The sequence below is a fragment of the Chiloscyllium punctatum genome, chromosome 36, assembly GCF_047496795.1.
Source record: "Chiloscyllium punctatum isolate Juve2018m chromosome 36, sChiPun1.3, whole genome shotgun sequence".
Taxonomy (NCBI): Eukaryota; Metazoa; Chordata; class Chondrichthyes; order Orectolobiformes; family Hemiscylliidae; genus Chiloscyllium; species Chiloscyllium punctatum.
Window position 1 is genome coordinate 38049666 of NC_092774.1, and position 27335 is coordinate 38077000.

At 46.2% G+C, this 27335-nt stretch overlaps 1 protein-coding gene and 1 long non-coding RNA gene across 3 annotated transcripts; one reads left to right on the top strand and one right to left on the bottom strand.

Moving 5' to 3' along the window:
- The first annotated feature begins 1334 nt into the window (after positions 1 to 1334).
- On the top strand, positions 1335 to 10687 carry LOC140460426 (uncharacterized). Of its 2 annotated transcripts, none has more exons than XM_072554974.1 (2): positions 1335 to 1461; positions 9222 to 10687. In XM_072554974.1, the coding sequence occupies exon 2, from the start codon at positions 9605 to 9607 to the stop codon at positions 10610 to 10612; it is 1008 nt and encodes a 335-aa protein (XP_072411075.1). In that variant the 5' UTR covers positions 1335 to 1461; positions 9222 to 9604; the 3' UTR covers positions 10613 to 10687. The 2 variants fall into 2 exon arrangements, with proteins under 2 accessions (XP_072411075.1, XP_072411076.1); XM_072554975.1 differs by lacking the exon at positions 1335 to 1461 and adding an exon at positions 7880 to 7974.
- Positions 10688 to 12603: 1916 nt separating this feature from the next.
- Positions 12604 to 22174, bottom strand: LOC140460435 (uncharacterized). Its single transcript, XR_011954087.1, has 2 exons — positions 20241 to 22174; positions 12604 to 16373 (listed from the first exon to the last, which is right to left on the bottom strand). It is a non-coding gene; the product is annotated as an uncharacterized lncRNA (long non-coding RNA).
- Positions 22175 to 27335: the final 5161 nt, after the last annotated feature.

Genomic DNA, 27335 nt, shown 5'->3' on the forward strand with positions numbered 1-27335 from the left:
ACAATTACCACCATTACACGTGGGGAAACCACCCACCATGAGTGCAGCAGGTACTCATGTGACTCAGCCAACGTTGTTTTATCTCATACGCTGCAGGCAATGATGCCCTGAGTCTTGGTATATTGGCGAGACCGAGCAGAGGCTACAGCAACAGATGAATGGACACTGCACAACAATCACCAGCCAGGAGTGTTCCCTCCCAGTCGGGGAACACTACAGCGGTCCGGGGCATTCAGCCTTGAACCTTCGGGTGACCATCCTTCAAGGTAGACTTCAGGATAGGCAACAACGGAAAGTGGCTGGGCAGAGGCTGATAGCCAAGCTCAATACCCATGGAGATGGCCTCAACCAGGACCTTGTGTTCCAGTCACACTACAAGTGACCCCACTATAATATACATTCTCACTCACTCACTCACTCACACTCACTCACACTCACTCACTCTCTCACACACTCATGCATTTACACAAATACATGCTCCTCCAAACCAACACACTCACACAGACTCTCTCTTATACACATGCGCTCTCTCAAAGGCTCTCTCTCTCTCACACACCCTCTCACAGACTGATACCCCATTACACACTCACACTCTCTCTCTCTCACTCACACACACATACACACCCTCTCACAGACTTATACCCCATTACACTCTGTCACACACACACGATCACTCGGTTTCTCCTGCACACACTCACACACATAAAAGTTTGTGGGTTGAATTTGTACTTGCAGAATCGCATTTTATTTTGCTCAAAAACTCATACACGTAAGATTCTGTAATACCACGATAGAAATAGAATCTGTCTGACCTAACATTGGGACACAGACAGGCTTTAACTTAACACCTTCAATGCATTATCTGATTGAGATGACACCTATTGTTAAAAGCTATGTTGAGAAGGGAACTTTTGAAAAGTTCTGGGATTGAAGGAATCAAAACTAACATGGTCGTTCTAAAAGATGGTAGAGGTCAGCTAAAGTTGTTTAATATTCCATTCCATGACACTGCAATCCTGTTGCTATAAAGTCTGTGTGTTATGATTCTGCTCCACAACCAACCGATGAAGGAGCAGCGCTTTGAAAACTAGTGATTCCAAATAAACCTGTTGGGCGACATTGTGTGATTTTTAACTTTGAAAATGTCATCAATGCCAACATCTCCATACTGCGCATGCTACTCGGTGTCAGCAACATACTGCGCATGTTCCACGGTGTCAGCAAAACATTACGCATGCTCACACAACAAGCGGAAACACTCTATGACCTTGCTTTGATGGACCAATGAGAAGCTCTGGAGGACCGGATGGAGACTGGTCCTCCTGCCAATCACCGCAAACCTATCGTCTGGATGCGGAAGTAGGACCATGAATTTCTGAACTTGCTGCAGCTGCTCCTCTCTCTCTGAATGAAGATTGAGCTTCACCCCACACTGCAACTTCCTTCCTCTGTCCAACATCTGTGAGTACAACACACTCTTTTCTCAACCCCTTTTCCATTCCGGGATTGAGCTGTTGACTTGCAGGAACTGAAGGGAAACGGAGTGAATCCAGGGAGAGGACAGACTCTGGGAAAGTTAGTCCAGGTCTTTTTTCAATGGCAAATACAGGAGAATTGACATTTCAGGCTCGAGCCTTTCATCAGTAATGATGTGTGGATGAACAAAGGGGCCTCTGCGTCCTTCTAATCCAGTCAGTGCAAGTTGTCAGACAGGTGCAGCAAGTAATGAGCAAGGCAAGTGGTATATTAGCAAAAGGAATTGAGTTCAGAAGTGGGGACGCCTTCCTGCAGTTAGGGCATAATTGAAAATATCCAAGGTTGAGTTCATCTGATTTTTGAACAACAAAGATGTGATGGGTATGGGGGAAGGCAAGACCAATACAGATCCGATATAGAAACAGACCCTTCAGTCCAACTAGTCCATGCTGACTATGTTCTCAAACTGAACTGGACTTACCTGCCTGTGTTTAACCTATATCCCTCTGAACCTTTTATGTTGGAGTCATAAAGATGTACAGCACAGAAACAGACCCTTCAGTCCAATTTGTCTATGCCTACCAGTTATCCTAATCTAGTCTATTTGCCAGCCCTGGGCCCATATCCCTAAAACCCTTTCTATTATAGACCAATCCAAATGCCTTTTAAATTCTGTAATTATACCAGTCTCCACCACTTCCTCTGGCTGGTCATTTCATATATGCACTACTCTGTGTGAAAAGGCTCCCCTCAGAGCTCTTTTATGTTTTTCCCCGTTTGCCCAAAACCTTTAGTTCTGCACTCCCCCACCCCAGGGAGAAGACTTTGTCTATTTACCCTATCCATGCCTCTCATGATTTTATAAACCTCTAAGGTCATCCCTCAGCCTCCGACGCTCCAGGGAAAACAGCCCCACCCTATTCAGCCTCTTCCAAGAGCTAATTTTTTTCAAATCTGGCAACATGCTGGTAAATCTTTCCTGAACCCTTTCAAGTTTCACACCGTCCTTCTGATGCGCAGGAGACCAGAGTTGCATGCAATATTCCAAATGTGGCCTCACCAATGTCCTGTAAAGCTGCAACATCACCTACCTCCCAACTCCTTTACTCAGTGCTATAACCGATAAAGGAAAGCATACCAAATGCTGCCTTCACTATCATATCTACCTGGGAGTCTACCTTGAAGGAACTATGAACCTGCACTCCAAGGTCTCTTTGTTCAGCAACACTCCCCAGGACCTTACCATAAAGTGTATACGTCCTGCTTTGATTTGCTTTTCCAAAATCCAGCACTTCACACTTATTTAAATTAAACTTCATCATTCATGTACTAATCCAAATGACTTTTAAATGTTCTAACTGTATCTGCATCCACCCTGACCTGCAGTGCTTTTCCAGCACCACTCTAATCTAGACTCTGGTTTCCAGCATCTGTAGTCCTTGTTTTTACCTTTTACATCGGTATACTCAGATCTACTTATGATCTGTTCAATGCTGGTGCAAGCTCGACAGCCTCAATGGCCTATTCCTGCTCCCAAATTGCACACTCCTAGTCCAGGACAGCAAGAGACCATAAAACACAGGAGCAGAAATTAGGCCTCTCAGCCCATCAGGGCTGCTTCACTATTAAGTTCTGGCTGATAGGTTTCCCAATCCCATTCTCCCACTTTCTCCCTGTAACCCTCGATCCCCTTGATACTTAAGAACCTATTTATCTCCATCTTAAATCTACTCAGTGACCTGGCCTCCACAGCCTTCTGTAGCAATGAATTCCACATATTCACCACTCATCAGCTGAAAATGTTTCACCTTATCTTTGTTCTCAAAGATATTCCTTTTACTCTGATGCTGTGCCCTCAGGTCCTAGACTCTCCTACCAATAGGAACATCTTCCCCATGTACACTCTGTCCAGGCCATTCAGAATTCTGTCTGTTTGAATTAGATCTCACCCCTCCCCGAGCGTGGGCCTGTTAATCAGCATGAACCACACCCTTCAGGATGGGTTACAGCAGGAATTAGGTTCAGCAAAGTCAGAATGGAGGAAGTGTGAGTGGGATGGAGATTATCAGCTTTTGGGGGATGAGAGAGGAAACGAAGTTCAATATAAATTAGAATTGATCGGATGGGCTGATGGGCCAAGGAGTGGCAAAATGAGTTTAGTTTAGATAAATGTGAAGTGTTACATTTTGTGAGGCAAATCAGGGCACGACTAACATAGTTAATGGGAAGTGATGCTAAACAAAGTGTCCTTGCAGTTCATAATTCCTTGAAAGTGGAATTGCAGGGAGACAGGATTGTGAAGAAGGCATTTGGTACGCTTTCCTTTATTGGTCAGAGCATTGAGTACAGGGGTTGGGAGGTCATGTTAGGCCACTTTTGGAAAACTGTGCAATTCCAGTTGCCCCCCTCTGGAAGAACGTTGTGAAACTTAAAAGGGTTCAGAAAAAATTAACAAAGATGTAGGCAGAGTTGGAGGGTTTGAGCGATAGGAAGATGATGAATACGCCAGGGATAATTTCCCTGGAGCATTGGAGGCTGATGGGTGACCTTACAGAACTTGATCAGGGGTATAGATAGGTTTTATAGCCAAAATCTTTTCCCCATGTTAGGCGACTCCAAACCTAGAGTGCATAGGTTTCACGTGAAAGGAGAAAGATTTAAAACGGACCTGAGGGGCAACTTTTTCACACGGAGGATAGTGCATGTTTGGAATGAGCTGCTAGAGGAAGTGGTGGAGGCTACTACAATTGCAACATTTAAAAGGCATCTGGATGGGGATGTGAATAAGAAGGATTGAGAGAGATACAGGCCAAATGCTGGCAAATGGGATTAGATGAGTTTAGGATATCTGGTCGGCATGGATGAGTTGGACCAAAGGCTGTGTTTCTGTGCTGTATGAATTTAATCATCTTGCGTGAAAGCAGAAGTGTTGTTGTGAAGATTGGACTTTCAGAGTAGCTTTCAAAGATGTTTTGCCTTTACTGGAAGCAGAAGAAGTGACGATGAAATATTTCATTGGTGAGACAGCAACTGAGTACGTAAATACGTCTAGGAGTTTGGTGGAAAGTGGGAATTCATTGCACTGTGGGGGTGAAGTGCTTTAAGGCTTCCCAGCAGTAAGGACAGTGTGCTGATTGTGGTGCCCAGTGAAGGGTTAGGTGGATTTTTGAGTTAAACTGCTCATTTCTGCCAGCCTCCAACATTGTATTTCCAATGCTGTCCATCAGAAGGAGCTGTGTATAACTGGTATTGTTAGAAGCCTTTGGGGTTTCATCCCTGCAGAAATGGCATTGTTTCATCAGCATTGTAAAGGTGACTGGCAGCAGAGGGAGGTGTGGGCTGTGTTTACTAGAAACAATTAAGCATTTAGATAACATACATACGAGAGGGCAGGGTGGGATTTGTGTTTCGATTTGCAGAAGGTGGGAGATTCTGGGAGCTGTGATCTGAGGCAAACACAACTGCGGTAAATCATAGAAGCCCTACAGTGTGGAAGCAGGCTATTCAGTCCATCAAGTCCATTCTGACCCCTCCGAAGAGCATCCTGCTCATACACCCCTCCCGCCCCCACCCCTTAGGGAATCAAGGGTTCGGGGTAATGCAAGTAAGAAGAGCTGAGATGATGGATAGTTCAGTCACGATCTTAATAAATGGTTGCCATAAGGCACAAACTAATTCAAATTCGGCCAAGAGTTTAAATTTTGCCCCAAAATACCAAAGTCCAATCAAGTTTGAATTAAGTAATTTAAAAAATTAACACCAATAAAATGATCTGATGTTTTGGACTATAAAACCAGGCATTTTTGTGAGTTTTAGTATTCTTTGTGTTGGACATAAAGAGTAAAGTTGTTAATTTTTACTTTAAATATTTACCTCTGGGATAGTTCTTTGCCTCTCAAACTTTTACATATTACTGCATGGGGTGAATCACTTCTATGTTGATGGTTTAATTTAGCAGAGGGGGTTACCCCGTGTCGTAACAGTGCTGCAACATAACAAAAGTGAATTAATTGACTGTACACATTGAAGAGAATGATTTTGATCTGGGACTCCTTACAGAGACATGGCTTCAGGATGACAAGGATTGGATCCTAAATATTGAGGGGAGATGTGGCATTCAAGTCGAATGGGAAGCTAGGTAAAGATAGAAGGTTGACACTGCTAATCAAAGCACTGATCACAGGGTAGTCTGGTGTCAGCTCGGATTTCAGGTCCTGGTTTCTTTGTCCTCTATTGATCTCCCTGTTCCCACACAGTTGTTGTCCGTTCTCAGCTCTGCTTCATTTCTGCTGAAGCTTTAACCTCCTTTGACACCTTCCAGGACAATAAATCATTCAGTCAATCAAAGTCCAACCCACAATCTCCCAGCCTGTCAACCATCCAGACACAGAGTATCATACCAGAAAATATAACAAAAAAGATGAAAAGTTAGAATTAAATAGGTGCTTGTGTCTTTTCATTGGCAAGTAAACTAGAAATAGGGGTCTGCCAAGAATCTTATAGTGCCCTAATTGAAGAATTGTCTCTCCCTGACATCTAAGTATTAGTACCCAGCTATGATTTATAACAATATTTACATCAACAGAAATAAAGCATTTTGCTCACATTTTGCTCGAAAAATGCACAATCTGCAGGCAGAAAAGACATGGAATATTTTATAAATTCTACTTTGGAAATAGAACCAGTCTGACTCAAAAACTGGGATACAGACAGACTCTGGCCTCACACCTTTAATGCATTGTCTGAGCTGAGTTGTCATCTTTTCTTATAAAACCTTGTTATCTCGAGTAGGTGTCTTATAAGAAGTTCTGGGATTTACATATTAATGATACCAGCGACTCTTTCTAAAAGATGAAAGACTTTACAATCCAGGTTTCTTCAATGTATCATTTCAGTGGCATGACTCTGTAATGTTTTGCTGTAAACTCAGTGTCTTATGATCTTATACTCCACAACCACCTGATGAAGGAGCAGCGCTCCGAAAGCTAGTGCTTCCAAATAAACCTGTTGGACTGGCGTCATGTGATTTTTATCTTTGCCCAGGTTAGGGTGGATTGGCCCTGCTAAATTACCCATAGTGCTCAGGGTTTTGCAGGTGTGGGAGAATTGTTAGAAGCGATTTGATTCCACCTTCGCGTGACTGTGTGAACTTTGGCATGTTCTCCCTCTTCTGTCAGCATGGGTTACCTCTGGGTGCTCCGGTTTCCTCCCACAGTCAAAGGATCTGCAGTTTCAGATGGATCGGCTGTGCTAAAGTGTCCAGGGATGTGCAGGTTAGAGTGGGTTAGCCATGGGGAACTGCAGGACTGTAGGGTAAGTGGATGAGTCTGGGTGGGATGCCGTGTGGAAGGTCGGTGTGCCAATCGGATATCCTAAATTAATCTAGGCCCATTTGCCAGCTCTTGGCCCATATCCCTCCAAACCTTCCTGTTCATATACCAATCCAGATGCCTTTTGAATATTGTAATTGTACCAGCCTCCACCATTCCTCTGGGAGCTCATTCAATCCACACAGCACCCGCTGCGTGAAATAGTTGCCCTTTAGGTCCCTTTTAATCCTTTCCCCCCTCACCCTAATATAAATCAATTGCTGCTTTTCCTGAACAGGCTCAGTGGCTGGTACTGCTGCCTTATAGCGCAAGGGACCCGGGTTTGATCTCAGTCTCTAGTAACTGTCTGAGTGGAGTTTGCACCTTCTCTGCGTGGGATTCCTTTGGATGCTCCGGTTTCTTCCCACAATCCAAAGATGTGCAGGTTTGGAGAGGGCACTTCTTGAGGGGAATTAACTTTCACACTTCTTTTCTACTCCTTAGGTCCCTTTTAAATCTTTCCCCTCTCACCTTCAACCTATGCCCTCCAGTTTGGGAGTCCCCTATCCTGAGGAAAAGATGAGTAGTCAAATAAAATGCAAAAGGCATAAAATGTCGAGTCGCAGGATATATATAAAATGTCGCTCCAGCCTTTCTTGTCTCCAATTGTCATTTGGGCACAAAACCTGTCAGTAACACCAGCAACTTCACAGAGCGTCTTGCGCATGCTCCTCGGTGACAACACACACTGCGCATGTTCGCCGGTGTCAGCAAAACCTGTGCGTGCTCCTGGTTGTCGGTGAAAACTGCGCGTGATCTCCTTTTGTTGGGCCAATAGGAAGCCCTGGAGGACCGGAAGGAGCGTGTAATCAGAGACGTCTCTATTGTCTCTGTCTCTCTCACAATCTCAATTTATGGAGGGGACAGATTCTGGAAAAGTTGGGCCAAGTCTGTGTCTCAGTTGGCAAACTCATGGAAAATGCAGTACCACGATGTGAAGTGATAGCATTCCCTGTTGGGGGGGGGGGGGGTAAACAGCAGAAAGGAGATGCATTGTTTAAATGGTGATATATTAGGATGTGGAGAAAGTGAGGACTGCAAATGTTGGAGATCAGAGTCAAAAAGTGTGGTGCTCGAAAAGCACAGCAGATGAGGCAGCATCCGAGGAGCCGGAGAGTCCGCGTTACAGGTGCAAGCCCTTCATCAGGAATGTGTATAAAGGGGCCTCAGCGTCCTTCCATACCAGTCAATGCCAGTTGTCATATGTGCAGCAAGCAATGAGCAAAGCAGGTGTTATATAAGCAAGAGGAATTGAGTCCAGAAGTGGGGATGTCTTCCTGCAGTTATGGGATCATTGAATATATTCAAGGCTGAGTTCATCTGATTTTGGACCAACAAAGAATTGGATGTTTATGGGGAAGGCAAGAAAATGGTTTTCAGACCATTGCAGAACAGTTACTGAGTCAAACAGCACAGAAACAGTCTCTTCAGTCCAACTACTCCATGCTATGTTCTCAAATTAATCTAATCCCACCTGCCAGTGTTTGGCCTATATCCCTCTGTCACAAAGCTGGTCCTTTTACTAAAAGCTGGTCCTTCTTCTCAAGGTTGCTGTGTCCTTGGTTTTTTTTCAGAGGGGTGGTAAAAAGACCCGGGCTCTGAGCGACTGGTTTAGTACAGAGATGAAAAACGGTATTGGGAGGCATTTTTGGTTCTATGTGAACAGATGAGACTTGAGGCCAAAGCTTTTATGTTTTAGAAGTGACCTGTACAATGAAAGGGGAGTGGTCAGTCCTGAAAGCTGGAGTCTCGTTTGGGTGAGTTAAGCAGTGGTCTATGTGGAGAAAAGCTGCTAACACTGTCTCCTTCTGCCCTTCTAACTTCAACTGTAAGCCTCTGTTTCAGTTTTACTTTGTTTAAGGGGTTTTTTTTTGGTACTGTTGTGTACCAGCATTGCGAAGAGTATTAAGAGTTTCTCCACAGCTTGTACTGTACTTAATAAAGTTTGGTTGTTCACAGAAGTTGGCGTATTGCAGTGTAAGAAGCTCAAGCAAAAGAACTTAACAAAGGAACCTAAGGGATGAGTCTTTCATGCAGAAAGTGGCGTGTTTAAGGAAAGAGCTGTCAGAGGAAGTGGTGGGTGCTGGGACAATTATGACATTAAAAGGCATCTGGATGGGTATACGATTAGGAAGGGTTTAGACGCTGTGGGCCAAATACTGGCAAATCGGCCGAGATTAGGTTAGGTTATCTAGTTGGCACAGATGAATTAGACTAAAGGGTCTGTTTCTGTGCCTAATATCTCTATCACTCTGGCTTGCCACTAACATTTGCCACATCTATATGTACAGTTTCTCTCTGGTGTCAGTGTCAATGCCTTGATATCTCACTCTTAACCGGACTGGCAGTGATGACTTTTGTAATCTTTTCTTACAGACTATCTGAAGACAGAAGTTTCAAAGTCAGCAGATAAAGGGCTTATGTCCAAAATGTTGATTCTCCTGCTTCTCTGATGCTGCTTGCCGTGCTGCGCTTTTCCAGCGACGCAGTTTTTGACTGACTCTCCAGCGTCTCCAGTCCTCCCTTTCACATCAGTGTCTGACAGTTACTCAATCCATCAGGACCGCAACAATTTTCAACTATGATTCTGTGAGAAGGAGCAAAGCTTTCTTTTTGGTTCCTGTTTGAGTACGGGGGCACTGGTTGAAAGACCCAATTGTTGCAGCGCACTGAGTGTGGAGCCTGAAACAACTCTACTGCCTGGAAAGAAGAATTCATGGCGGGGTTGTACACGTGTGTGTGCAGCTGAAGCTTCGGCCATGGAGAAACCCGAGGAAACACAACCTGTTGAGAAACCATGGAAGTGTGGCGACTGTGGGAAGGGCTTCCGTGTCCCATCTGTCCTGGCGGCTCATCAGTGCAATCACACTGGGAAGAGGCCGTTCTCCAGCCCCAAGCGGGCAAAGGGCTTTACCTGCTCTTGTGTCCTGCTGGCCCACCAGCATATACACACTGGTGAGAGGACGTCTTACTGTTCCATGTGCGGGAAAGGGTTCACTTGGGTGGACAACCTCCAGACCCACCAGCAATTCCACACAGGGGAGAGGCTCTTCAGTTGCCACGAGTGCGGGAAAGCCTTCAGCAATTCCTCCGACCTGCTGAAGCACCGGCGGGTCCACACGGGGGAGAGGCCATTCAGCTGCCCCGAATGCGGGAAGGCCTTCAGCGACTCCTCCAACCTGTTGAGGCACCGGCGGGTCCACACGGGGGAGAGGCCCTTCAGCTGCCCAGAGTGTGGGAAGGCCTTCAGCAATTCCTCCAACCTGCTGGCCCATCAGCAGGTCCACACGGGGGAGAGGCCCTTCAGCTGCCCAGAGTGTGGGAAGGCCTTCAGTAAATCCTCCAACCTGCTGGCCCATCAGCGGGTCCACACGGGGGAGAGGCCCTTCAGCTGCCCAGAGTGCGGGAAGGCCTTCAGCAATTCCTCTGACCTGCTGAGACACCGGCGAATCCACACGGGGGAGAGGCCATTCGCCTGCCCTGAGTGTGGTAAGGCCTTCAGCAATTCCTCTGACCTGTTGTCCCACCGGCGGGTCCACACCAGGGAAAGGCCATTCAGCTGCCCCGAGTGTGGGAAGGGGTTCACCCGCTCCTCCAAACTGCTGGCCCACCAATGGGTCCACACCGGTGAGAAGCCGTTTGCCTGCCCCGACTGCGGGCGGAGGTTCACATTGTCCTGCAACTTGCAGAGGCACCAGCGGGGGCACCAGTGCATCCAACAATCAGATTCCACCAGTGACGCAGCAGTGGGTCACCCACAGGGCTGAACCTCCTGCCCATTCTGACAGTGGGTGTAGTGGGTTTTTTTTTGTTTTGTGCTGGACTCACCATCCCCCCCCCCCCCCCCCCCCCCCGCAAGCCCACCTATGTGGCTCAGGGGTGGCATGGTGACGCAGTGGTTAGTACCACTGCCTCACGATGCTGACCTGGGTTCAAATCCACACTCGGGATGACAGTCTGTGTGTAGCTTTCACGATGCCCCCCCCCACATCTGTATGGGTTACCTCTGAGTGCTCCGGTTTCCTTCCCCAGTCTAAAGGTGTGCAGGTTAGTTTGGATTGGCCCATCTAAATTGTCCCATAGTGTTCAGGGATGTGTAGGTGTGGTGCATTAGTTGGGGTAAATGTAGAGGAATAGGGATAAGGGAATGGGTCTGGCTGGGTTACTCTGCGAGGGCCAGTGTGAACTTTTTGGGCCAAAGGAACTGTTTCCATCCTGTAGGGAATCTAATCTTAAAAAAAGATTTCCTTCAAGCGATACTGATAAAATATGCCAAGTTGGACAAAGTATCCCATCAAGTTTGAGACAAACCCAGGGTTGAAGAAGTTGGAAGTCACATGACACCATGTTACAGTGCAACAAGTTTATTTGAAATCACAAGCTTTAGGAGCATTGCTCTTTCATGAGTGCTGCTCCTTCATCACTTCATCTGGCGCCGTGTGACTTCTGACCTTGTCCACCCCAATTCAACACCAGCACCTCTGCATCAGAGTTGACGAATGAGATTGGATTTTATTCGGCCTGATTTAGTGAGATGTTAATTTGGAAACTCAAAACTGTCGGACCGACAAAGAGATGCGAATCATAGAGTCCCACAGCAGGAGACAGGCCCTTCGGCCCAACATGGTCCACGCCGAACAAACTGTCCATCAACACTAAGCCCATTTCCCTGCACTTGGCCCATTTCCTTCCATACCTTTCCTATCCACGTATTTGTCCAAATGCCTTTTAAATGTTGTTAATGTACCCACCTCAACCACTTCCGCTGGCATCTTATTCCATATGTCTACCACCGTCTGCATAAATAAAGTTGCCCCTCACATTCCCTTTTATTCTTTTTCCTCTAACCTTAAACTGATGCCCTCTAGCCCTCACATCCCCAACCCTGGGGTAAAAGTCTGAGTGCATTCACCCTCTCACGATCTCTTCACTTCTCTAAGGGCCTCTCTCAGTCTCTAATGCTCTAAATAAAAATATCTTAGCTTGTCCAACCTCTCCCTTTTACACAGAACCTTGAGTCCTGGCAACATCCTTGTATATGTCTTCAGCACTCTTCCAAGTTGAATAACATATTTGTTATAGACACTGCCCTGACTACATATCTTGTTGGAGAAAGAGGACCAAATATTATCCAAACTGGATAATCTGGCTGATGGGACAGGAAACCACTTCCTTTCTTGAGACAAGTCTCCTGGAGAGAACTGGCTGGCTGACTGATCTACTGACCCTCACAGTGCCCCACTGCCCTCAGTTATCTGGAGGGAGTCCACACATTTGCCTAAGGTGGTGCTTGAAACCTTTATCATCTTTGGGATGGATCCCCATTCATTCCGTGCTATGGAGTCATGCAGCCTGGAAACAGACCCTTCAGACCAACCAGTCCATGATCCCCAACTAAACTAGTGCCACCCATTTGCTCCTGGCCTGTATCCAGTTTGTTAATAGTTTTGTTCATTTGTTCACCGTGATAGTTGGATAAATAAATTGCTGATTGTTGATTTTAAAGTGTTGGGGATTTATTCTTATCACTAGAGCAGGTTACACCACTTTTCATGCTAATTTTACAGATTATTAGGCGACACGCTCCTCTGGGTGTTTCTGTTTGAGAAAGGCGGTGCTGTCAGCCTTCGCTTTATAAGAGTATTGACGTGATGTACTGCTGAATGCAATGGAGTCAACATGAATCGCAGCCTCTCACTGTGGTTGTGGGTGAATCACCTTAATTTGGCTCTTAACTCAGAAACTGCACACAATTAACTGCTGAAACAATGATTTACACTTTATTGTATGTAACAACACAAATAAAACTCAAGTAACCAAGTTCAACCTCACTCACAACTTGGCTATCTCCCAATTGATGGCTGAATTTAACTGAGTTTCCACCAACAGTTTATGTCTCTGGAAGTGTCCAGGGATTCAATGCAGCATTCTTCTTCCAAGTACTGCTGCTACATCATTCTGAGGTTGAATTCTGGTGGAGATTCCTCACTTTCAAATCTGTGATGTGATGTTTCTTTCGATTCTAACACCACCTCCCCACACTTCTGGAGATCTCTGGTCTGTAGCTTACCTTCTTATCCTCGAGGTTTAGTGCTTTGTTTGATACAGCCTTTCCTGCAAAAAAACCCTTTTACGTCAGGGCCTTCCTTCCACAGACAAACTTAATTGTCCTTTTGTCATGAGGTTATTAAACACTTAGCTCATCTGTCCCAGGAAACAGTTTGTTGTTTTGCGTCCTTCTTCCCAGGGATGGTTAACTAGCAGAAATTAGGCCATTCAGTCTGCTCCACTATTCAATCATTGCTGATACGTTCCTCAACCCAATTCTCCCCGTAACCCTTGATACTTAAGAATGGTTAAGTCAGCTCCACCATTCAATGAGCTGAATGGCCTAATTTGTGCCTCTGAGGTCTTCTGATGTAGCAGTTTCTCAGTGGCCCTTTTGTTTCTTGGTCCAGAAAGAGTTCCTGCTGACTCAGGGAGTTTGGAAAGTTCTGCAGTTTAAAGGACCACACCACATTCCCCTCTGCCTCCTCTTGCGATAGTGGCAATTCCCAAGATCCCTTGGTATCGCTGAAAACAATCGAGGTGTCTGGAAATCTCTGCTGCTACTCTGGAACAGAAGGATTATGGGGAGAAAATTCAGAAATCTGATGTGCAAACAGACTATGGAGTTCTACTCCAGGATTCTCTCAAGGTAAACTTGCAGGTTGAGTCAGTGGTTAGGAAGGCAAATGCAATGAAGGCATTTATTTTGATCAGACTTGAATATAAAAGCAGGAATGTACTTCTGAGGCTCTGTAAGTCTCCGGTCAGGCCACAATTGGAGTACTGTATGTAGATTTGGGCCCCATATCTCAGGAAGGATGTACTGGCCCTGGAACGTGTTCAGAGGTGGTTCAAAAGAATGGTCCAGGAATGAAAAATTTAACATAAGAACATTAGAGGACTCTAGGTTTAAACTTCATGGAGTTCAGAAGGATTGGGGGTGGGGTGGGATCTAATTGAAACCTACAGAATAATGAACGGTGTGGATGTTGGGAAAATGTTTCCATTGGTAGGACAAACTAGAACCTGAGGGCTCAGCTTTCCTGTCAAGGGAAGACCCTTTAGAACAGAGGGGAGAGAAACTTCTTCAGCCAGAGTATGGTGAATCTATGAAATTCACTGCCACAGAAAGCTGCGGAGGCCAAGTTACTGAGTATACTTAAGACTGAGATAGCTAGGCTCTTGAGTATCAAGGGGATCAAGGAGTTCGGGGAGAATGGGGTTGAGAAACGTATCAGCCATGATTGAATGGTGAAGTAGACTCAATGGGCTGAATGGCCTAATTTCTGCTCCTTTGGTCTTATGGTATGCTGATGTGGGAGGGGGGAAAAGAGATGAAGAGAGAAAGACAGTTAAGGTGAAGCTCGATAGAGATGAAGGAAATATAAGAATTGTATGATAAATGGCAGAACACATAGGAGCACTGGCATAGAGGGGTCTGGGCATATAGATCCGTGGAAGTGGTAATGCAGGTGGGCACGGTGGTCAAGAAGCTACACAGCACGCTTCCTTGAATGTAAGAGTTACATTACAGCTGTTTATTCTGGCCACATTCGGAATATTGTGTGCAGTTCTGGTCACTGTGCTACTGGAAGGATGTGGGTGCTCTGGCTGAGGATACAGACAAGGTTCACCAGGACATTGCCTAGTCTGGAGGGCTCTCGTTATGAGCAGAGGAGGCATAAACCTGGATTGTTTTCTTTGGAAAAACAGAGGCTGAAAAGAGACCTCGACAAAATGATGAGAGACACAGATTGGCTGGACAGGGGTGGCAGGGTAGCTCAGCGGTTCGCACTGACACCTCATAGTGCCAGGGACCTGCGTTAGATTTTAGTGTCAGGCAACTAGCTGTGTGGAGTTGGCAGATTATCCCTGCACCCCACCTCCCGTGTCTGCGTGGGCTTCCTCTGGCTGCTCCGGCTTCCTCCTACAATCCAAACATGTATAGGTTAGGGTGGATTAGCGATGCTATGTTACCCATAGTGCCCAGGGAGAGGCAGGTTAAGTTGGATTGTCTGTGTGTAAATTGCCCCAGTGTTCAGGGATGTGTAAGTTCGGTGCATTAGTCAGGAGTAAATGTAGCTAATGGGGTAAGGGAACGGGTCTCTATGTGTTAATCTTTAGAGGGCCGGTATTGACTTGTTGGGCTGAATGGACTGTTTCCACGCTGGAGGGATTCTGTGATAGTCAGAGGTGTTTTTTTCCCCTCCAAAGTGGAAAGGTCAACTAAAAGAGGGCCCAGGTTCAAGGTGAGCAGGGGACTGTTTGGGGGAGAGGTGGTGGGGGTGGGGAATCACACAGAAGAGTGGTGGGGGTTCCTGGAACGCACTGCCAGTGCAGGTAGTGGAAGCAGGCACCTTAACAATGTTTAAGGTGTATCTTGATAAACACATGAACGGGAGGTGAACAGAGGAACAGAAACCACACATGGGCAATAAATAGCAGGTCTAAGTAAGGATTAAGAATTAGCACAGGCTTGAGGGTGTGTGTGTGCCGAAACCAAGTGAGACGGGCCTGAGACTGTGCTGTATTGTATTGATACAGCTTTCCCCCACTATTTGAAAGTAAAGTGTTCCTTTCATAAGCCGAAATGGCCTAAATCGAAGAAGCAATTACCATGAATTAATTTGTATTATGCCTTTCTTTGTAAAAGCGACAATCCTCTTCAGATTTCTTTCGGTTTATGGGAGCAGGTATTAATGTAGGTCTTTTGTAAAAGTGAAGTAGTGTAAAGCGAACTTTGAAAAAGTGGGGGATACCTTTATGCTGATGGAGGGAAGATGGGGGGCAATGAAGAGGGGTGGATGGAGGCTCAGGTGGAGAATAAACACAGAGACCAATTGAGCAGCTTGGCCTGGTTCTGTGCTGGAGACTCAATGGGATAGAGACAAATGTATCTATTTCAGGTATACCTGCAGAATGCTCCATCCAGGATAAAAAATGTCCTACATCTGCTTCAGCATACAGGGCAGATGAGCAGTTTCTCCCCGGTGTGGACCAAGAGGTGATGCGACTGAGTGAAGCCTTTCCCGTGCTGAATGCAGGTGAATGGCCGCTGCCTGGTGTATAAATGCTGATGAATATCGGGCAGGCGAGGAAGGGAAACCGTTCCTACATTCCCCGCATTTTCATGATTTCTCCATGGTGCGGGTGTCCTCGCACTTCTCCAGGTTCAACAATCAGTTGAAACTCGCTCACGCTTACAGCATGTGTGTGGTGTTACTGGTGAACCCGCTGATAATTGGAGGACTCTCATTCAGTCTGTAAAGCATGTTCCAGTCACTGCTCTGGTGTGTGGGTGTGTGAGACTCTGAGTTTCCAGTCACACTGACGCTTAAAACCTAACAAAGCAGGCAGACCTTCTCCCCTTTGTTTTCAAGGCCATCAATATCCAAGTCCTGGTGAATCAATCGACTGTCAGACTTCGATGTGATGTTTGGTCTGAGATTTCTGCCTCCAAATTCTTCTCTTGTAATATTCCTGTGGAAAGAGATTGCAAAGGTCATCTCTGTCAGTCCACAATAGAAAGTCAAAACACACAATTCTAGTTTCTGTGGAACATTCTTTCCTCTCTTAATACCCAAGATCTTTGTGCTGATCTATATGTAAATGAATACAGCAGGGTAATGTGGTGGATTGCATACTCCATGAAGAGTTCACTCAAGTTGCTGAATGAACATCTATCGTGCGGTATTGACGTTCTTACTGAAGATATACAATATTCTGCTGTACAATATTATGAGCCCAGAAACAACTGCAAATCAGGATTTTAGAGCCATAAACATTCCATCAAATACGTAACATATACCCCAGACTTATCTGTCTTATATTAACGCACTGTTGTCTTACATTTCCAGAAGACTCAGATTTAAGTTTGAAGTGTGACTTTTTGTAAAAGAAGCTGTCTTTTGGACTTCTTCCATGCCATACTGACTCTATTACTGGAAAGACATCCATACAACCAGGATTCATGGATCGTGAGGCTTATCTTTACCCTCTTATAATTTTCTGTTGCATAAATGTTTCGACGAATGCCAACGCTTTTCACCAGTCATAGAGTCAGAGACATAAAGCACAGACACAGATCCTTCAATCTAACTTGTCCACGCCGACCAGATATCCAAAATTAGTCTAGTTCCATTTGCCATCACTTGGTCCATATCCCTCTAAACCCTTCCTATTCATATACCCATCCAGATGCCTTCACCACTTCCTCTGGCAGCTCATTCCATACACTCATCACCCTCTGCAAAAAAAGGTTGACTGCAAGGTCCCTTTTAAATTTTTCCCCTCTCGCCCTAAACATATGCCCTCTAATTCTGCACTCCCCCTATCCCAGGGAAAAGACCTTGTCTATTCACCCCCTCCACACCCAAGTTTTTATAAACCTCTTTAAAAAACACACACTCAACCTGCGATGCTCTAGGGAAAACAGCCCCATCTTATTCAGCCTCTCCTTGTGGTTCAAACCCTCCTACCCTGGCAATAGCCTTGTGAATCTTTTCTGAATCCTTTCAAGTTTCACAACATTCTTCTGATAGGAGGGAAGACCAGAATTGCACACAATATTCCAGAAGAAGCCGACTGAAGCTGACTTTTGCAGAGTCTGCTCCCTGCTTGGATTCATATTTCTGCCTCCAGTTGCTGCAAGTGAACAGTGCTTCCCCCCTTCTCTCTCCCTCCCAGGATAAGGAATGGAAAGGGGGAGACATTGCTTCACTCCCAGATTTTGCCCAGAATAGCCCCCCTATTGTCTGAATGCACAAGTTGGACCATGAGCTTCTGAAGCTACTGCTGCTCCTCTCTCTCTGAATGAAGATTGAGCTTCACCCCAGACTGCAATTCCCTTCCTCTGTCCAAACATTTGTGAGCACAGCACATCTTTGTTGAAGTAAGGCATCTTTCCTGAATGTTACAATTAAAGGGGTGTCTTCCCCCTGATATTCAAAGGGATGGTCAGTCAGAGAAGGACCATGCCTTGTGTTGTGTGACATGTGTGACAGTTGCAACAGGATGTCCCAACTCCTATGCTCAATTCAAAGTTTGTGAGAAGATTTGTAGCTCGGGTGCTCATTGTTGTGGTTCTGTTCGCCGAGCTGGGAATTTGTGTTGCAGACGTTTCATCCCCTGTCTAGGTGATATCCTCAGTGCTTGGGAGCCTCCTGTGAAGTGCTTCTGTATTGTTTCCTCCGGCATTTATAGTGGTTTGTCTCTGCCGCTTCCGGTTGTCAGTTCTAACTGTCCGCTGCAGCGGCCATATTGGGTCCAGGTCAATGTGTTTGTTGATAGAATCTGTGGATGAGTGCCATGCCAGAGAACAGCCAGGGAATTCCTAGAAGTATGGCCTCTAGGCATTTTTCCAGCACCACATTTTTCAACTCTGGATCTGGGACAAGGTGTGTGGTGTGGGGGTGGGTGGAGGGGAGGGGAAATAAGGAAACTGGTGAAATCTACATTGATCCTATGCAGTTAGTGCGTCCCAAGGCAGAAGACGAGGTGTTCTTCCTACAAGCGTCAGGTAGCTAGAGCTTGGAGGGGGAGGCAGCAGAATACTTGCATGTCCTTGATGGATTGGGAGGGGGAGTTAAAGCGTTCAGCCACAAGGCGGTGGGGTCGTTTAGTTTTGGCGTCCCACAGCTGTTCCCTGAAATGTTCTGCAAATTGGCGTCCAGTCTCCCGAATGTGGCAGAGACCACATCGAGAGCAATGGACGTATAAATAAATCTTATAAACAAATTGTACAAATTGTATAAACAAATTTGTTAAATTAAACAAATTTAACTTTAATTAAGTTAAAGAAAATTTTAATTAAATTGGGTGACTACATGAAATGGTTTGTTAGTCAGACTCAAGTCATCATCCTCAAATGAGACAATGCCATTAATATCAGTGAACTGCTGTTTTGTTAGAACCACAAGTTCTTGATTTATTTTCACAACTTACTGATATTCACATCTGCACATTTAATGTCAAACTCTGACATCAGAAATGACATGACACCATTATTTTTTTCTTACAATAATCCAACAAACAAATTAATAACACAGTGAATACCAAGTATCATTAATATGAAATTAAATTTGACCAAATAAAATGTAAAATCAAGATGTGAGATAACAAATGGGGGAAGGGCAGAATGCAAGAAATGCAGCATCATAGAAGGTGCTCCTCCAGGGAGTGTATTTTACCAACTACAACTGTTAAATATAAACAAACTATGGGATATAGGTAAATTAATGTTACTTCTGCATTTCTGCAATTTCATTTTACAAAGTAAAATGAACTCACAGCAGTGTGTAATTGTTTTAGCCACGAGCTGAGTCAACAAGAATGGAAACGATGTGGAGGAAATATATAATTGTTTTTGTATTAGCTAAACCTGTATGTCAGAAGGTAGACATTACGGGCAAATAGATAAGATGTTGTGAGGGGATGAAGTTAAGCTAGATATGCCTGTACAAAAAGTAGGTATAAACATCTGCTTCCCACTTTTACAAAAACACAGGAACAAACCCCAATTAAAAGGGTCATAGGGATCAGAACAGCCTCGGGAAAGGCACAGATGAAGGGGGGAGATAATGATGAAGAAAGAATATGCCCAACAATGACCTACAGCAGGATGAGGTCAAACAGCCTTGTGAGGCCAGGAATAAGCATTTTGTCACAGACAAGGCCGGATAAGGCAAGAGATAAACAGGGGTAATGGGGGCCGGTCTTAGGGAAGTGGATGATGTAAGCAGGGGAGGAGCGATGTAAAGCAAAAGACATCAAATCATATAAATATTATGTATGAATTGAACTTGGTGTGTGTATGTCCTCTGCCTTCTCGGCACTGGACATCTCACCCACTTGCAAGTGTAAAATAAAGGACGCTGCTGATTCAGATTTTGTCTCGGACTGCAATTATTGAGGTGTGTGAGCTTTGTTTCTCACAATCAGTGAACTGCTTTTTTGTTAGAACCACAAGTTCTTGATTTATTTTCATAACTTACTGATATTCACATCTGCACATTCGATGTCAAACTCTGACATCAGAAATGACATGACACCATTATTTTTTTCTTACAATAATCCAACAAACAAATTAATAACACAGTGAATACCAAGTCTCATTAATATGAAATTAAATTTGACCAAATAAAATGTAAAATCGAGATGTGAGATAACAAATGGGGGAAGGGCAGAAGACAAGAAATGCAGCATCATAGAAGGTGCTCCTCCAGGGAGTGTATTTTACCAACTACAACTGCTCAATATAAACAAACACTCTGACATGATCCTCCGGTTTTAATGTAAACCATAGCCCCATACAGTAGGTACCATTTAAATAAGTTAATAGATACAAGCCTTGAGCAAATCCAGCCTCCAGCCGGACCCCCCGCTTCTTGGAGCTCGGACCTTCCTCCAGCTCCGGGGGGTTGTTGAGCTCCTGGGCTCCGGCCGCCGCCGAAGAAGCCGCGGGCGCCGGCTCTCTCTCCTCCACCGCCGACATTTTTAATTTGTTTTCTCGTTCACCCGGTAACCGTCACCTCCCCCTTCCCGGGCCCCGGAAATTATACAAAAATAAACAATAAACCCCACCGGGGACTGTCTCCTTTTCTTCACAACTTTTGTTTGAAAAGTTCCGACTTTAATTTGAAATGTATTTTAAAGGTATTTTCTGAGGTAAACGATGCCTGTCTGCCCCCCTCCCTCCGTCAGAAACCGCCCGCTGAGTCGATGAGAAAACCGCAGCCTCGCGCCGCCATCTTTGTTTTTCTTCTTCTTTCCGTCTCCTCCTTCTGTGACGCGCGTCATCCACGCCTCGCCCAATCAGAGCGCACCTTACTCCACCTGACCAATGGCGGACGACTTTGAGGTCGTTAGGGGACCCACAATCCGGAATGTCACTATTTCGATTAGTCCGCACCAACCGCAGGCTTTGGGATTGGTGGAGAGGTTCACAGGCCCTTCAGAAAGGGAATTCAGATAAATGATCAGCCATGGATGGTGATGAAAGACAGAGCATCTCAACAGTCAATTACCTATTCCATTCGTATTTCTGATCTTCATAATACATGACAGGTTGTGTGCTTTCCAAACATTAATTTTATTTGCATGGTTTAGAAATGAATATTTAAGGATGGTCAGGTTGATCTTTCTCATTTGGGCATATTGTGACCCAGAACAATTTATATATCACTGTTAATATCAGAAACCCTCTCATGAGACATCAGAGGAGCAATTCATAACCAAAATTTGACACTGAGTCACTCAAGTAGATACTAGAACAGAGAAAACACCCTTCAGATATTTTGGAATCTAAACATTATTGATGTGAAATGTTGACAAGAGCAGGTGAACACCCCCAATAAAGGAACTCACCTGACTGACCTGATAATAAGGCGAAAGGGAGGACTGCAGATGCTGGAGATCAGAGTCAAGATTAGAGTAGACAGCATCCGAGGAACAGGGAAAAAAAAAATCAACATTTCGGGCAAAACCCTAGCTGATTAAGGGCTTTTGCCTGAAACGTCGATTTTCCTGCTCCTCGGATGCTGCCTGACCTGCTGTGCTTTTCCAGCACCACTCCAATCTTGACTCTGACCTAATTATAATCACCACAGTACCCAGTACTACTTTTCACCAAACACTGTGATTACTTTCCTTTTCGGTTTAACAATCCAACTCTCTTTTGAATGCCATAATTGAATCTGACTTCACACTCTCTCTTCCAGACCATTCCAAAGGTTGATGGTTTTCAATCATTAACGAAATAAGTTCTGAATCTCTCCTAAAGCACAATCCGTATGGATTCTTGCTTTGAATCATTTGCAGTAACTTCTTCACATGGACAAATTTGCAGCTCAGTGCATTTGTTCAAATTTGATATCATATTGGGGTGGCACAGTGCTTGGAATTGCTACCAAATAAAACTAGAGATCCAGGTTCAATTCCAGGTTCAGGTGAGTGTCTGTGTGGAGTTTGCATGTTTTCCCTGTCTGTATGGGTTTCCTTTCACAGTCCAAAGATGTGCAGGTTACGTGGACCGCCCATGCGAAATTGCTGTGTGATGTGGATTTGCCATTGTGAATGCAGGAGAATGGGATGATTCTGGGTGGGATGCTCTTTGATCGGTCAATGCAGGCTCAGTGGGACAAATGGCCTCTTTCTGCACTGTAGGGATTTTCTGTATCTCTGTCTGATTTCTTGCACATGTTCCTGTATAAAAGGGGCATTTTACTGTCATGTTCAGTACTGCACACTCTATATTTTCACGCATACGTCTGAATTAGATCTGAATGAAATCCCCCCCATTTCACTGTATTTTATCCAGCATTTCCCCCCACCCCTTCCATTCCTTATCCATTTTTCCATTACCTTGTGTTATGATCCCCCTCCCCTCTTTATATATTATTGTAGACAGTCTAAATGTAGTTACCATGTCTCCAAAGTATGAGATGAAAATCCTTTTTCCTGATCCAATACTTTGGTGAGTCCATTACTACAGCTTGTTAAGGTCTCTTGCCAAAGAGGACTCTTAATCCTGCATCCTTCAGTGGGATTAGATTAGGATATCTGGTCAGCATGGACGAGTTGGACTAAATGGTTTGTTTCCATCCTGTGCATCTCTATGACTATGACTATCGGGAAAGGACCAGGAGCAGGCAGGTGGGACGGGTTCAACTGGATATCATGGACTGGTTGGACTGAAGGGTCGGTTTCCGGGCTGTATGACTGCACAGCCTCGAATGAATGGGAATCAATCCCAAAGAGATGTTACAGGTCTCGAGCACTACCATAAGCATGTGTGTGGACCCCTTCCAGATAACTGAGGGCAGTGGGGCACTGTGAAGTTCAGTAGATCAATCAGCCAGCAAGTTCTCTCTGGGAGACTTGTCTCAAGACAGGAAGCAGTTTCCTGTCCCATCAACTGGACTGTGGATCAGTTTGGAGCAGGTCCGATAGCTCTGACAACATTGGTGGACAGAGTCGAGAATGTGGTGCTGGAAAAGCATAGCAGGTCTAGCGGCATCCAATGAGCAGGAGAATTGACGTTTAAGGCATAAACCCTTCAGCAGCAATGAGGCTTGCGGACCGGGAGGGCTGAGAGATAAATGGAAGGAGGGTGGGGTTGGGGGAAAGTAGCTGAGAATGTGATAGGCAGATGAAGATGATTGGTCGGAGAGGAGGGTGGGGAAGATAGATAGGAAAGGTGATGGACAGGTCAGGAGGGCTGTGCCCAGTGGAGGCTTGGGACTGGGATAAGGGCGGGGGGGTTGAGGAAACATGAGTAAACTGTTGAATTCCACATTGATCCCATGTGGTTGCAGCGTCCCAAGGTGGAATAAGAGCTGTTCTCCCTCCAGGCGTCAGGTGGTAAGGGTTTGGCGATGGAGACAGCCCAGGACCTCAATGATCTTGATGGAAAGTGAGGGGGAGTTGAAGTGTTCAGCCACGGGGCGGTGGGGTTGGTGGGTGTGGGTGTCCCAGAGAGGTTCTCTGAAACAATCCACAAATTGGTGTCCTGTCTCTCCGACGTAGAGAAGACCACATTGGATGCAATGGATACAGTGGATGACACTGGTGGAGATCCAGGTAAATTTCTGTTGGATGTGAAAAGATCCTTTGGGGCCTTGGATGAAGGTCAGAGGAGTGGTGTGGGTGCAGGTTTTACATTTCCTGCGGTGGCAGGGAAGATGCTGGGAATGAGGTGTGGGTTGATGGGGGGGGTGTGGGGGGCATTGACCTGACAAGGGAGTCACAGAGGAAATGGCCTCTCTGGAATGCTGGTAGGGGTGGGGAGAAAAAAATATACCTGGTGGTGGGGTCCGTTTGTAGGTGGCAGTGGCTGATGTGATGTATCTGGAGGTTGGTGGGGTGGAAGGTGAGGACGGGTGGGGGTGGGTTATGTCCTTGTTGCGTTGGGGTGGGGTTCAAGAGCGGTATTGCGGGATGTGGTGGAGATGTACTGGAGAGCATTGTCGACCATGTGGGAAGGGAAATTGCGAACTTGGAAGGAGGAGGTCCTCTGGGATTTTCTAAGGTGGAATTGGTCATCCTGGGAACAGATGAGGCAGAGGAATTGGGAATAAGGGATTGCGTTTTTACAGGAGGTGGGGTGGGAGGAGGAGTCATCTAGCTAGCTCTGGGAGTCAGTGGGCTTGTAGTAGATGTCCATGGTTAGTCTGTTGCCAGAGATCGTGAGGTCCTGGAAAGGGAGGAAGGTGTCTGAGATGGTCCAGGTGAATTTGAGGTCGGGGTGAAAGGTGTTGATAAAGATGACGAACTGTTCAAACTCCTTGTGAGAGCATGAAGTGGTGCTGATATGGTCATCGATTTACCGGAGGAACAGGCAGGGGGTGGTGCCGGTGTAGCTGAGGAAAATGGACTGTTCCATGGCCCCGACAAATAGGCAGGCATAGCTGGGTCCCATGCGGGTGCCCATGGGTACCCCTTTAGTTTGGCTGCCATCTGAGGTTTGTGCAGATCATTTCAGTGGGAATGTGCAGACCTGAGCTCAGTGAGCAGCACTGCAAGCAAAGCTCACAGAATCCCTGCAGTGAAACAGGCCCTTCAACCCAACAAGTCCACACCGATCCTCTGAAGAGTAACCCACCCAGACCCATTCCTTACCCCATTAAGTCTACATTATCCCCAAAACAATACACTACACCTACACATCCCTCACAGACATTGGGGGAAAATGTGCAATCTCCACAAAGACAGTCATCCCGAGGGTGGAATCGAACCCCGGTCCCTGGCGATGTGACACAGTGGCACTAATCACTGAGCTACTGTGTCACCCGTGGGCCAACCTGGGGTTGGGGGGAGATGGGAGGGGTGTGTGGGTGTAGTCTAGCAGAAACCAAAGACAGCTCATTGATGCTCCCACTGCACCCACTGTCAGACCGGGCAAGAGGTTCAGTCCTGGGGGTGACCCACATCAGTGTCACCAGCGGAATCTGCTGGTGCCCCCTCTGGTGTCTCTGCAAGTTACTGGATAATGTGAACCTCCGCCCACACTCGGGGCAGGCAAACGGCCTCTCCCCGGTGTGGACCCACTGGTGCCTCAGCAGGTTGGAGGCCTGGGTAAAGCCTCTCCTGCACTCGACACAGCTGAACGGCATCTCTCCCGTGTGGACCCGCTGGTGGTCCACCAGGTCAGAGGAACATTTAAAGCCCTTCCCACACTCAGGGCAGGGGAACGGCCTCTCCCCGGTGTGGACCTGCTGGTGCCTCAGCAGGGTGGGGGATTTGCTGAAGGCCTTCCTGCACTCGTGGCAGCTGAAGGGCCTCTCCCCGGTGTGGACCTACCGGTGGGTCAGCAGGTTGGAGAATTTGCTGAAGGCCTTCCCACACTCAGGGCAGGGGAGGGGTGTCACCCCGGTGTGGACCCACCGGTGGGTCACAAGGGTAGAGGCCTGGGCAACGCTCTTCTCACACTCAGGGCAGGAGAATGGCCTCTCCCTAATGTGGATCCGCAAGTGGGTCATCAGGTTGGAGGAGCGGGTAAAACCTTTCCTGTACTCTGGGCAGGGGAATGGCGTCTCCCCAGTATGGATCCACTGGTGGGCCAGCAAGTTGGAGGAGCTGGTAAAGCCCTTCCCACACTTGGGCAGGAGAATGGCCTCTCCTCAGTGTGGCTGCGCCGATGAGTTTCCAGGGCAGAGGGGAAACTGAAGCCTTTCCCGCAGGGGCCAGACTTCCAAGGTTTCTCCATGGGGCAGGATTCCTCGGGTTTCTCCATGGCTGAAGCTTCAGCCGCACACAAACGTGTGTACAGCCCCTCCCCGGTGTGAATTCCTCTTTCCAGGCCGTATAACTGTTTCAGGCTCCACACTCTGTGCGCTGTAATAGTAGGGTCTCTCATCCAGTCCCATTGATGCTGATAACGTACTGAAACAGGAACCAAAAAGTGTTGCTCCTTCTCACAGAATCACTGTCGAAAATCATTGCGGTCCCAATGGATTGAGCGACTGTCAGACATTGATGTGAAAATGATGACTGCAGATGCTGGAGAGTCAGGGAAAAAAAATGTCGTGCTGGAAAACACAGCAGGTCAGGCAGCATCCGAGGAGCAGGAGAGTCAAGCATAAACTGTTGATTTTGTCATCACTGTCGATCTGGGGTGGGGTGGGGGGGGCAGGGAGGTGGGGTCGGAGTGAGAAAACAAAGCATTGACACCAACACCAGAAAGACACTGAACATAGAGACGTGGCAAACGTTAGTGACAAGCCAGAGTCAGAGAGATACACAGCACAGAAACATGACGACCAGATATCAAAAACTGAGCTCCATTTACCAGCATTTGGCAAATAACCATCCTATTCATATACCTATCCAGATGCCTTTTAAATGTCATAATTGTACCAGCACCCACCACTTCCTCTGGCAGCTTTATACACACACCACCTTCTGCATGAAAACTTGCCCCTTAGGTCCGTTTCTAACAAATTGCTATTCATCTAAACCCATAGCACTATAGCAATCCCAGTCTATGTTTGAAAAGTTAAATTTGTCACTCCTACCTTGTTGTCTGCTTTGTTCCTTCCTGCCCTATTTGACTCGTTCCCTTTACCAACTGTACCAGTCTCAGATTGATCTTTTTCCTCACTATTTCCCTGGGTAACTCCCCACCCACCCCACCTCACTCGTTTAAATCCTCCGGAGCAGCTCTTACAAATTTCCCTGCCAGAAATTAGTCCTCTTCCAATATTCAAGTGCAATCTATCCTTCTTGTACAGGTCACTTCTACCACAGAAGAGATTCCAATCATCCCAAAAATGTGAACCTTTCTCCCATACACCAGCTCTATCCTGGTTTTCCTACCCTCACTAGTTTGTAGCACTGGCAATAATTCAGATTTTCCTAGACTCCAGGACCTCTTTTTTAAATTTGTGCCCAACTTTCTATACTCTCCCTTCAGAATCTCATCCTTTTCCCTTTCTATGTGGAGGCTGGTACAATTGCAACATTGAAGAGGCATTCGGATTGGTATATGAATAGGAAGCGTTTGGAGGGATATGGGCCGGGTACTGGCAGGTGGGACTAGATTGGGTTGGGATATCTGGTCGGCATGTACGGGTTGGACCGAAGGGTCTATTTCCACGCTTACATCTCTATGACTTTATGACTATGACTGTCATTGCTTCCAATGTGTACTATGACCTCCAACTCGTCCCTCTCCCCTTTGAGAACATTCTGCACCCTCTCTGAGACATCCTTGATCCTGGCACAAGGGAAGCGACACACCATTCTGATTTTCCGCTGCTAACCACAGAAACATCAGTCTGTATCTCTGACTCGAGAGCCCCCTATCACAATCGATCACTTGGAACCCAATGTACCCCTCATTGCATGAGAGCATCTTTCTTATCGCAGGGACACCAGAACTGAATACAGTATTCCAAAAGCACCTAACCAATGTCATGTAGAGCCACAATATGACTCCCAACTCCT